At 35.9% G+C, this 12,761-nt stretch overlaps 1 protein-coding gene across 1 annotated transcript in view; it reads right to left on the minus strand.

Annotated features, from left to right (window-relative positions):
- Positions 1–12,761, minus strand: part of TTC6 (tetratricopeptide repeat domain 6) — a 377,901-nt gene that overhangs the window by 112,822 nt on the left and 252,318 nt on the right. Inside the window, exon 9 of the mRNA XM_071213958.1 lies at positions 1,245–1,340. Within this exon, the coding sequence (XP_071070059.1) occupies positions 1,245–1,340 (96 nt within the window). The remainder of the gene's footprint in view (positions 1–1,244; positions 1,341–12,761) is intronic.

Below are 12,761 nucleotides of genomic sequence, written 5' to 3' on the forward strand. Positions count from 1 at the left end.
CTAATCAAAAGCCATGATCAGTGATCAGTTGTGAACAACCCTGTTCTTGCAGAAGAGGATATTTAGGTCCCATTCCGTCAGCAGCAGCTAAACTAGTGACTGGACCCTGTGGTAGCCTACTGCAAGAGTGGGGAACGGGTGCTGGTAGCCACCATATAGAGAAAGCGATTTACTGGTCTTTACCATAATATTTATTAGCCTCTTTCTCTTTCTCTTCCCTGAATGCTGTACAGTGTTCTTCTGGCCTCTGCAATTTCAAAATGGTTATTTCAGGCTGTTCCTGTTTGTTTAATAGTGTTTTAGTGGTAGAACTGAGTCTTGGGGCTCCCTACTTCACTATCTTCTCTGGATATTCTTCTGGTTCATTTTTGTGTATGTGACAGTTACTATATTAGGTGATGTGAGCAAGAAAGATAAGACCCAGGCTGGTGAGGTATAAAGAGACCAATTTGCCTAAGGACAATTATTTGGTAAGTTCTACAAAGGAAATAGTAATTAAGTGGCTTATATTAGAAATACTACCCTCAAAAAAAGTATTGGCTGATTGATGGGGTACAAGGGAAGAGGCACAGGGACATTTTTAACCTACATAAGTGGCTACAATAGGGGTTGAATTTGTCCTAAGGCACTGAGACCCTCTGCTATATAGCATTCAGCACCCCAAGATATCATCAAGGGGAATAGAGGGCTGAAGGCACAAATGAGAATAAAAACAATTTCCTTTTTTTCCCCCATAAAGTTATTAAACTATTTATACGCATTTCAAACCTCTTTTCTTCCCTCAATCACTATCTCTTTTTGTCTCCCACTTTATTACTTAGTGTACTTGGTCACACAGTAATGATAATAGAGCCATGAGCATGAGTCTAATCACCATATAAATCAAACATTTTTATTGTTGCTGACAATAAACAGCTCCCCATTTTGTCAAATTGCTCACAAACATGTTCCTTTGATCATTAAAGTCCTAGGCAAAAAGTAATAGATGAGGGAAAATATGAAAATTTTATGTATGTTACAAAAACTCACAGCAGATATCCTGCTGTTGGTTGGTGAACATCTTCTGAATGTCATAACCATAGCATATTTGAAGATGAGAACATATGTCCCCAGCACAGACACCAGTGAGTAGTCTGAGCCCTTTCCTGGAGTAAAGATGCACCAAGAAATAGTTTTGGAATTACTAGAAATAATTTCTGGACTTAAGCAGATAAAGGAGCAACCAAAATTCATAACATACATACCTCATAATTTCTTCTGGAATACTGATTTAAAGAGATGACACTTTTCTTGCTGTCAGATGAAAATTTCTCAACTAAAATTTTGCTTGTTTGAACACTCTATATTCAAGAAAAATAACAGTCCAATTATTTTGTGGAATACCTAAAAAGACTTATGATCAATTGTTACTTCATAGACCAATATTATGACTAAAATATCATATGTATGGAATGTGTCGGATTCTAGGAAGCACTTACCAGAAATGTTTTGATGCCTAACTACAGCCTTAGCATTTGGCCAAAACTTTCAATTTGGCTTCAGTGTTGGCCTTCAGTTAAATGGTTATCTGTACATTATTTCTGGCATCCCTTAATCTAAGGCATGACCAATAACCTGTGATCTCATACTTTAGAACTGAATCTATTTAACTTATCAACATCGGGATAATGAACAAGGCATATCATTTGGATTTATTTCAGTCCCTGACTATCCGCTGTCAAATACAAGTAAACTTTCTAAATGTACATTGGAATAAAAATCTCCTTAAATATTTTATAGCTAGAATTCTATCATTCAGTTAAGTTATAGATGTACATTTATTGTTATAAAGGTAAAGACTACTTCAATACTTAGGATTATTACTAAATGTACTACTTCTCTATCTTGTAATCAGATATTTAGATTGCAGAAATAACTACAAGACCTAAGTTTGACAGGCTGGTGTATTAATGATGAATTCAATCATACTGCTGCTTTAATTTTTTTTCTCAAATAAATAATATTTCAAACTAAAGAAATATTTATTGAATAGAAATTCAGTTTTTAATAAACATGTCATGCTATTATCACTGACAATGGAACAGATATGGAGAAGGCTATGGGTAATTTAGGAATCACAAGCATTGAATTTTCAGAAAGTAGTTTTAGCACAATGTAATGTAAGAGAGTTACTGGATATAGCAGAAAGATACATGGTAGTTCCATCATTACTCTTCAGACACTAACTACATGATATACAGATTTACAAATAATTTGCCATGTGCTTACAGGAGATATTCAAATAGGATGAAAGAGTAGCTATTACATATGTCAAAGAATGTTTTTAACAACAATGAAAAAACCTTAATATTGTACTTTATAGATTTCAAAACAACAGAATTTACTAATAGTCAACGATTGCTTTTTTACCTGTTTCAAATTATTTATTTTGTAAAAGGCTTGCATTTCCTAAATAACATTCTAAAGTTGAAAATGGCAGTGTTCACGAGCTTGTGGCTCCCATATAGAGCTGCATGGATTTGAAAATGTAGGGTCAGGATTGGAATTCAAGCTTTCTGACTTTAATGCCATTCTTCTTCCTACAGTTGCCACTTTGCCTTATTTAACTTCAAAATAACCTCTGAATATCCATATCCAGCTTTCATTATGGGAGAAGTGGGCCCACATATTATTCACAAAGATTCTAATTTAACTCTAATAACCATAGACTATGAAATAGAGGTAAGATAGGCCTATAACTTTAGCAGTTAGACACATCATCTGTTAGATCAGAAACTTCAATGGTTGTTTTTTAAGAAAAGAAAGTGATTTATATATCGGCACCTGCCAAAAGATCGCCTAAACTAATGTGACTTGAGAGGGCATTGTGTATTGCTTACATGCTAGCTGATATAAAAAAATTCCCCTGTTCTACTCCAGGGATTTTGCTCAAGTTAATATGCATGAGATAAAAGTTGAGACACTGATGAAAATGGAAACAATTTTGTTACCTTGAAAGTTAATCATGATTTCTGTCTAATTATAGCAGACTAGGTAATTCTGCTGAGGACAACTAAGAAAACCACATGTATTATGAAAAACATCATCTTCAAAGCATCAAAGAGCTAATAAGATGATAAATATATTCTGGGCTAAAATTTAAGAAAAGGCAAAAGCCTGGAAATGTAAGACCAGTATTCTCAAGATACATTCCAAAACAGCTGCCAATCTGAGCTACAGCTTTGACAACTTCTTGGAGCAAAGGTGACAGAAATAGAAGCTCAGAATCTATCTAAGGTGTGGATTCTGATAATAAATATATGAAAACTGGGAGGCCACAGATTTAAACCTTCAGATTTAAGAGTGAATGGAAGTAAACCAATCTTTGTGTGAATTTGCAGACTGGTCTCTGTCAAGAGGGTAGTCAGAGAAACTCAAGATTAAAACTTATATTAAGACTGTCTCTGAGTAGTAAAGACACAGATTTTTCACAAAAAAAAGAATTTCTCTGAAGGAAGGAGCTGCCATTCTAAGTCCTTAAGTGTTTCCTAAAAATGATGCTTTAAGTACAGTGATAAACAATTAAAGACAGGCAGGTCACAAAGAAACAAAACATAACTAGTGGGAAGCAGATGTGGCTCAAGTGATAGGGCTTCCCCCTACCATATGGGAGGACCTGGGTTTGATCCCTGGGGCCTCTTGATTAAAAAAAAAAGAGAGAGAGAGAAAGCTTGCCTGTGTGGTGAGCTGGGTGCCCATGTGAGTGCCCACCTGGCGAGCCAAGTGCCCACACAGGTGCCCGCATGGCAAGTTGAGTGCCCACGCAGGTGCCCATGTGGCAAGCCATGTGCCCACATGGTGAGCCAGTGCCTGCACAAGTGAGTCACACAGCAGGATGATGGCACAACAAAAGATAGACGAAGGGGAGAGTCAAGGTGAAGCACGGCAGAAACAGGAACTAAGGTGGTGCAGGTGAGAGGGAACCTCTCTTCACATCAGAGGTCCCCAGGATCAAATCCTGGTGAATCCTAGAGGAGAAAAGATGAGAAGACAAAAAAAAGAGAAATAGATACAGAAGATCACACGGCAAATGGACACAGACAGCAAAAACATCAGGGTGATGGACAGGGGGAGGGGGAGGGGGAGGGGGAAATAAATAAATACTTTTTTTAAAACCTTAGGGAATGTCTTAAAAAAAAAACACACACACAATTAGCAAGTACCAACATAAACAACAAAAAGTAGAGAAAAAATTCACAAAATCTTTAGATGCTGGAATTATAAAACACAACACAGACTTTTTTTAAAAATTGTTTACTATGCTTAAAAAGTTAGGCTTGAAAATATCTGAGAGAATAAGAAACAATAACATTTATATAACAGAGTTGGGGACAAAAATATAAATTCTAAAATGGGAAAATGAAAAGGCAAAATTAAAAATAACAGTGGGGGGAGTGGGTATAGCTGAAGTGGTTGAGCGCCTGCTTCCCATGTACAAGGTCCTGGGTTCAATCCCTAGTACTTCCTAAAAACAAAACAAAAAAATGAAAAAACCAACTCACTAGGGAGAAGATGTAGCTCAATGGCTGAGCACTTGGTTCCCATGTATGAGGTCCTGGGATCAATCCCCAATACCTCCTAAAAAAAAAACAGTGGACGTGTTTAACAGTATATTAGACACAACTGAAGAGAAAATTAGTGAACCTGAGCTATGATACAGGTCAGAAGAAACTGTCCAGAATACAATATCAAGAGAGAGAAAGAAAAAAAAAAGAGAGAGAGAGAGCTAATACATATGAAATCCTAGAAAATGAGAGAGAGAATGAACAGAAGCAATACATGAAAAGATAATGACTAAAATTTTTCCATATCTGATTAAAGGCATCAAACTCCAGATTTTAAAATCCCATGATTCCAAAACATGATAAAAAGAAATCTATACCTAGACACATTGTGACAGATTGAATTTGGCGAATCCCAAAAAGAGATTATGTTTTTTAACTAATTCATTCTAATGGGTATGAGATCCTTTGATCTCAATTGGTTCTGTTAAGGGACCTTGATTAGATTACTCTATTAGTTTGCTTTTGATTGGACTACATCAGTGAGGCATAATATAGGTTGTGTCTCCACCTTCTTGCTGGGTCTGATAAAAATGGAGACAGAGAGAGGGAGAGACAAAGAGAAAGGAAGCTGCCATCATGCCATGTGAGAGACAGGACTTCAGGGAGATGGAGAAGCCCAGAGAGGCTGAGATAGGTCCCAGGGTCTAAAATCAGCAGAGTACAAAGGCACAGAATGAGGTCTCCAAGGCTCAAGGCTGAAGAAACTATCTATATGCTTGTTCAGCCACAGCTGGTCTCAGGAAGAAAGAGGACTAGCCAAGTCTGAGAGAGAAGGCCTGGAAGGAGACCAGTCATATGCTTGATTGCCATAACTGGACTTCAGGAGACAGTGAGCCCAAAGGGAAGGCAAAGACCTTGGAAGAGATTGGCTGCTATCTTTGCCTTATCACATGGCAGGATACCAGGATCACCAGTAGCTGACTTTGGTGAGAAAGCATCTCACACAGAGGACTCGCTTTGAACATTTTCATAGGCTTGGAACTGTAAGTTTTACCCCTAATAAATTTCCCATTATAAAAGCCAACCCAGGGAAGAGGATGTGGTTCAAGGAGTTGGGTACCCACCGACCACATGGGAGGTCCCCGATTCAGTTTCTGTGCCTTCTAAAGAAGATGAGTAAGACAGCAAGCTGGCACGAAGGGTTGGTGCAGTGAACTGACACAACAAGATGATGCCACAAGATGACACAATGAGGAAACACAATAAGAAACACAGCAAGCAGGGAGAAGAGGTGGCTCAAGCGATTAGGTACCTCCATTCCACACGTGAGGTCCTGGGTTCAGTTCTCAGTACCTCCTAAACAGAAGACAAGCAGACACAGACTGCACACAACAAACAGACACAGAGAGCAGACAGCAAGCTCAAACAATGAGGTGGGAGGGGGAAATAAATAAATAATATATCTTTTTTTAAAAAGCCAATTCATTTCTGGTACTTTGCATCAGCAGCCCTGTGGCAAACTAAGACACACATCATAGTGAAACTGTAGGGACAAAAAGAGAAAAACTTTTTAGTAGCCAGGAGACCAGAGAACTGGTCTATAATATTATATCCAGATAAAGCACCTCTCAAAAATGAAGTAATTTGGGAAGTGGATGTGGCTCAAGTGATAGGGCTTCCACCTACCATATGGAAGGACCAGGGTTTGATCTCTGGGGCCTCTTGGTGAAAAAGAAGAGAAAGCGTGCCTGTGCAGTGAGCCAGTGCCCACGTGGCGATCTGAGTGCCTGCATGACGAGAGTGCTCACATGGTGAGTCGGTGCCTGCATAAGTGAGTCACATAGCAAGATGATGACACAACAAAAGAGAGACAAAGGAGAGAGTCAAGCTGAAGCGAAGCAGAAACCAGGACCTGAGGTGATGCAGCTAATAGGGAACCTCTCTCCACATCAGAGGTCCCCAACATCAAATCCCAGTGAATCCTAGAGGAGAAAAAATGAGAAGACCAAAAGGAAAAAAAGAGAGAAAGAGAAATAGATACAGAAGACCACACGGCAAATGGATACAGACAACAAAAGCAGCAGGGCGGGGGGAGAGGAAGGGAGAGAAATAAAATAAATAAATAAATCTTTAAAAAAAAAAGAATGAAGTAATTTAAAAACATTTTCAGTAATTTCAAACTTCTCTCCCAAGATAGGAAATTCTAAAGAATGTACTTTACGCATAGAGTAAAACAACTGCAGTTAGAAGAATCTGAGACACTAGAAGAAAAAAAAAATCAAAAAGAAATAAATATATCCATAAATTTTAAGAAATATTAACTGTACAAAATAATAAATAATGCCTTGTAGGGTTTTAAAAGATATGGATCTAGGCAGCAGACTTAGCCCAGTGGTTAGGGCGTCTGTCTACCACATGGGAGGTCCGCAGTTCAAACCACGGGCCTCCTTGACCCACGTGGAGCTGGCCCATGTGCAGTGCTGATGTGCGCAAGGAGTGCCCTGCCACGCAGAGGTACCCCCGCATAGGGGAGCTCCACACGCAAGGAGTGCGCCCTGTAAGGAGAGCCGCCCAGCGTGAAAGGAAGTGCAGCCTGCCCAGGAATGGCGCCGCACACACAGAGAACTGACACACAAGATGACGCAGCAAAAGAAACACAGATTCCCATGCCGCTGACAACAGAAGTGGACAAAGATGCAGCAAATAGACACAGAGAACAGACAACGGGGCGGTGGGGAAGGGGAGAGAAATAAATAAATAAATCTTTAAAATATAATAATAAAATAAATAAAAGATATGGATCTAAAAGTATATGAAAGTAAAAGGAAATTAAGTCAAGAAAAGGTAAATGGAATTAAAGGGTTCTAACGTCATTGTATTTTCCTGGAAGAGCAAAAATGTAGTTATTAATATTAGATATTTAAAAGTTAAAAATGCATATTCCAGGGAAACCACCATAAGAATAAGAAACAATGTGTACAATTTCCAAAAGAGTACAGGAAAAAAAGAATGATAAAACAAAATCTATCCAACTAATTGGCAAACAAGAAAACAAAGAAAAAGAAACATAGAACAGATAAAGAAAATAAAAATAAAATAAGGAGATATAAATTTAAATATGATCTAATTAAAACACACACCAAAAAATTCGCAAATGGTTATATTTGTTTTAATCTAATTTTATGTTGTTTATAAAATACATATCTAAACTATAACAATCTAGAAAGGTTTGATATAAAGGAACAAATATTAAACAGAAGAAATAAGTATCAATGTATTAATAGTACACAAAGATATATTTTAAGGTAAAAATATTTATTAAGAGCAAAGAAGTTCATATCTTAATTGAAAGCCTCAAGTCACAAGAAAGGTTTAACAATTCTAAATTAGTAATCATCTAACAACATGGTATCAAAATAAAAAAATTAAAAATTGACAACCTTCCAAGAAGTTATAGAAAAATCCACATCACAGTGGAAGATTTTAACATCTCTCTGTAATCAATAGAACAAGCAGACAAAAAGTTCAATAAGACAATATTACTTATTACAATTAATTTTTAAACTATACTCAATAAAACATAAATTATATTCTTAGTAAACATATATGAAACATTTTTAATTGACTAAAAGCTAGACCATAGAGCAAGTATCAGTAAATTTTAACAGATTACAATCACACATTGTGTATTCTCTGTCACAAGGCAATCATAGTATAACTCAATAATAAAATGATAACTGGAAATTTTATACATGTTTAGAAATTAAGAAAAATACCTAAAAATAGCATATGAGTCAAAGAATATATCTTAATGGTAATTAGAACATATTTTTAATTGAATGAAAATGAGAATATAACATTTCAAAATTTGTGGCATACAAGCAGAACTTAAGAGAAAAATTTATAACCTTAAATGCAAGTGTTAGAAATGCAGAAAAATAAAAAATTAGCCAAACACCCTCTCAAGGAATTTTTAAAAAGGAATAATATATATTATACTGTTATAAAATAAAGCCAGGAAAGTAGAGGGAAGGTAGAAGTAAGGAAGTAGGAAAGATAAGGGAAGAAATAAATAAAATAGAATACAGACATTTAATGGAGAAGATCAACAAAGTCAAATGTTAGTTCTTCAAAAAGAATAATAAAAATGATAATAGTAATCAAGAAAAAGTGAGAGAAGATGCAAGAAAATATTAAAAGGAATAAAAGAGAGACAGAATCTACAGACATCAAATAGCTAATAAGAAGATATTATAAGCAACTTTATGCCGAAAAGACTTTATATGCATATAAATAGACAAATTTCTAGAAAAACACCTATTAGTAGAAACAGAAAATCTGAATCATTCTATAATTATTTCTAAACCAATCTGGAAATTATAAAACTACCCTCTGTAGGGAGAGAGGGAAGGAAGGAGGGAGGGGGGAAGAGAGGGAAGGAAAGGAGTAGAGAAAAAGAAAAAGAAACTCCAGGCCCTAATGGCTTAATGGGTGAGTTCTACCAAACATTTAAAGAAGTGATTCCAATCTGACACAAATTCTTTCAGAGTATAGAAAAAGAGCTTACATTTTCCAACTAACTTATGAGACTAGCATAACCTCGATACCAAAACTTGACACAAATTCAGGGTTGGGAAAGACTTCTCAACATGACATAAGAAGCATTAACAATAAAGGGAAAGATTAATAAATTTACCTATATTAAAATAAGAAATTCTGTTCTTTAAACACACTATTATGAGAATGAAAAGAGAAGCAGAAAGGGAGAGGAGACATAACTGACAAAGTTATCACATCAAGAATATATTTTAAAAATTGTTTTAATTTTTTAAAAACTATGTATTTAGGAAGGAGGTGGTGGACAGGATAGGAATCATGGGGTCTGCTGGGGAACTGGAAATGCTCTATTTCCTGACCTGGTGGTGGTTATCTGGGAGTTAGCTTATGACTATTTTAAATGTACTTTTGTATATGTGTATTTTCTTTCTTTCATAATTAAAAAGGAAGTTTAAAAAAGAGCAAACAAGAGCCATTTTTAGAAATTCCTGAAAGACATAAAAGCAATAAAATGTGATTGACAGAGAATAATGTCAGAGGAAACCATAGCCCTGAACAAGAACAGACTCAGATTACTATGAGGACAATAATAATCTGCAAAATGTGAGTGGCAACCAAGAATATAAAAAATTTTGAGAAAAAAAGCAACACCATGATTGAGTGGGATCAAATGTGACAGACAAAAACTAGTACCAAGAAAAAGGCATTAAAGAATAAAACAGAAGGAAATATTAAAATAAATACAATTGCTTCAGAGAGAGAGCACATGCATGATATCTAGGAAATTTTAAAAGAAATTTGAAAAACTCAAATCGATATTCTAAATGGCATAATGAATACAGATAAAGAATGAATCAGTGAACTGGATAATCAAAGGAACTCCTGTAGTAATTATTAGGATCTGTATGTCCTCATAGATAATCCTTCCAATACTCTGGTCTCTTGAATCCTCATCCTCCTAAATTCTGATGATATATCAGTTTCTGCTTCTCTATTGAATCATTCCCATGACTGTACAAACAGGCTATAATCTCTCACCCACAAGCCTAGTCTTCCCTTTCAACTACAACCCCATTTCTCTACTCCACTGCACAGCAAAGCACCTAAAAGACACATTGTACCTACTTCCTCCCCTTCCATTCTCTATTGAAATCATTCTAATCATGCTTTCATACTCATCACTCAACTGAAACTGCTCAATTCACAGTCATAATGTTACCAATGATAAATTTTCAGGCTTCGTCCTTTTTAACATATCAGAATTTGACACAGTTGATAGGTGTCTGCTTCTCTGGGAAACCATTTCCTCTTGGTTCTGTTCCTATGTGGTAGGATGACTTTTCTGAGTGTCCTTTCCTGGTTCCTCATGTTCTCCATGCTAAACATTGGAGAGTCCAGAGCTCAGTGTTTGGAACAATTCTCTCTGTACTCACCACCTGGATGACTTCATAGGCAGATAAATGTCTATCTCCAGCTCCAAGTTATCATATGAAATCTAAGCTCCTATATCCTACTGTCCATGACTATACTTAAACGTCTAAGAGGCATCTGAAATGTGACATGTCCAAAATTGACCTCAGTATTTCCTTTCCAACCCTGCTCCTCCCAGTTTTTCTCATTTCAGTAAATGTTAACAATTTTCTCCTATGTAGTTCTTTGTCCTCCATTTGGAGTCAACTTTGAATTTTCCTTTTCACTCATACACCCAACATCTATCCAACAGAATATTCAAAAGTTCTACCATGTAAATACAGCCAGAATCATAACACTTCTCACTGCTCTACCACCATCCTCCTAGTCCAAACTACAAACACCTCTCTTCTGAACTCCTGCAATAGGTCCCTAATAGGTTCCCTGCTTCTACACTTGCCTCCATAAAGTCTGCTCTCAACGGAGTAGCCAGAATGATCCCTATAAAATGTAACTCAGATCACGTCACTCCTCTGTTCAAAACTATTCGATGGTTTCCCATAGAGCTGTATAATAACCAAAATTCTTCCATGGCCTATATGATCTGCCCTTTCCACCATCAGTGCTCCTTCTGCCACCTCTTCAATGTCACACCCATTCACTCTCCTGAATTACTCACTCCATTCAGTCAAATCAGCCTCCATGCAGTTCCTCAAACACCCCTAAGCTTACCTTTGCCTTGGGGCTGTTATTTTGGCTGTTGTCTCTGGCTTGAGCATGCTATTCCTACATATACAACTTCCTCTTCCAAGTCATTCAGATCTCTGCTCAATTGTCACCCCAACAGAGATGCCATAAATGATAACCTTCTTCATAGCACTTCACTACCACCTGAAACATATTTACATATTTACTGTATCTGTCCCTCATACTAGAAGGTAAGCTCCATGAGAGTAGTAACTTTGTTTTTCACCACTTGCATCTCCAGCCCCTAGAACAATGGCTAGCACATAGTGGGTGATAAGCCTAATTTTATTTGATGAATGAACAATGAAGAAATGCAGTGAAAAAAGACACAAGCCCATGAAGTGCCCAGCAGAACGAAAGAGAAACCTTACAGTGTCTGACTACTTCCCATAGCCCTGGATGCTGCCTGGAAAATAATTAGAAAAAGAGAATTTTATACCACGTTAAATTAGAATATAACAGGAAGGACAAAATAAAAACATATCCTTGAATGAAAGGACTCTGAAACTTTACCACTTATAGATATTTCCTGAAAAAAATAATCAAAAATCTATTGAGCAAAACAAAAATGATTAGAAGAAAAGGAATGATGTAAGATAAAGTGGTAAGAAAACAAATCAGTAAAATGTACAGCTAAATATGAGTAACTATTGCTGCACAAAGCGAAAAATAAAATTTATCTGGGTTTAACAAACTCAGTTTGCCAGACTGCAGGCAGACACAGGAAGGAGTGAAGTGAAATATTTTTAAAGTCCTTTTCCTTCATGGAAGAACAATATAGATTCTGAATAACTCTTGCCATTCATAAGAAATGTGTTTAAGTATGGGTTAATTTTTTTTTAATGATTATGAAAAAAGAGAGTCAGACTATATTATATCCAAATCACTCAATGAAAAAAATGAACCAAAAAGAAAAATTAAATAAAAGGATAAAATGAAACAAAAGGTGGAGTCAATTTAAAAAAGATTAAATAAATGGCAGAATAAAACAAAAAAATCAGAAATCAAAATATATATAAATGGGCAAATTTTATTTTTAAAAAATTATTGGAAACATGCCACAGAATATTATGGTTACAATAACAAAAAAGGATAAAAATTAAATGAAAAAAATCAAGATGCAGAGCAATATAAATTATATGATTCCACATATGTAAAAGCATTAACTTGCATATGCCTGCATCACACAAATGTAAATAAAAAATATCTGAATGTGTGCACACATTGTATTTAACAATGGTTAGCCTCAGGTTGAAGAGAACTGGGGAAGGACAACATTAAAGATTGGGGGATACTCTTTATCACCATACATTTCTATTGTTTGATTTTTTATTATAAGAAATCATTCACATGCTACTCATGAAATTTCTTAAGTAATTTTAATAGGCTTTGCCACTCTGAAATTAGCACAGATAGTTATATTGGTAAAGAAAATAAAAACAAAGAAAACCTAGAGAACTTAACAAAAGACAGAGCAGAAAGAAAAAAATTTAAAGACAGAAA

Source organism: Dasypus novemcinctus, chromosome 3, assembly GCF_030445035.2.
Source record: "Dasypus novemcinctus isolate mDasNov1 chromosome 3, mDasNov1.1.hap2, whole genome shotgun sequence".
Lineage (NCBI taxonomy): Eukaryota > Metazoa > Chordata > Mammalia > Cingulata > Dasypodidae > Dasypus > Dasypus novemcinctus.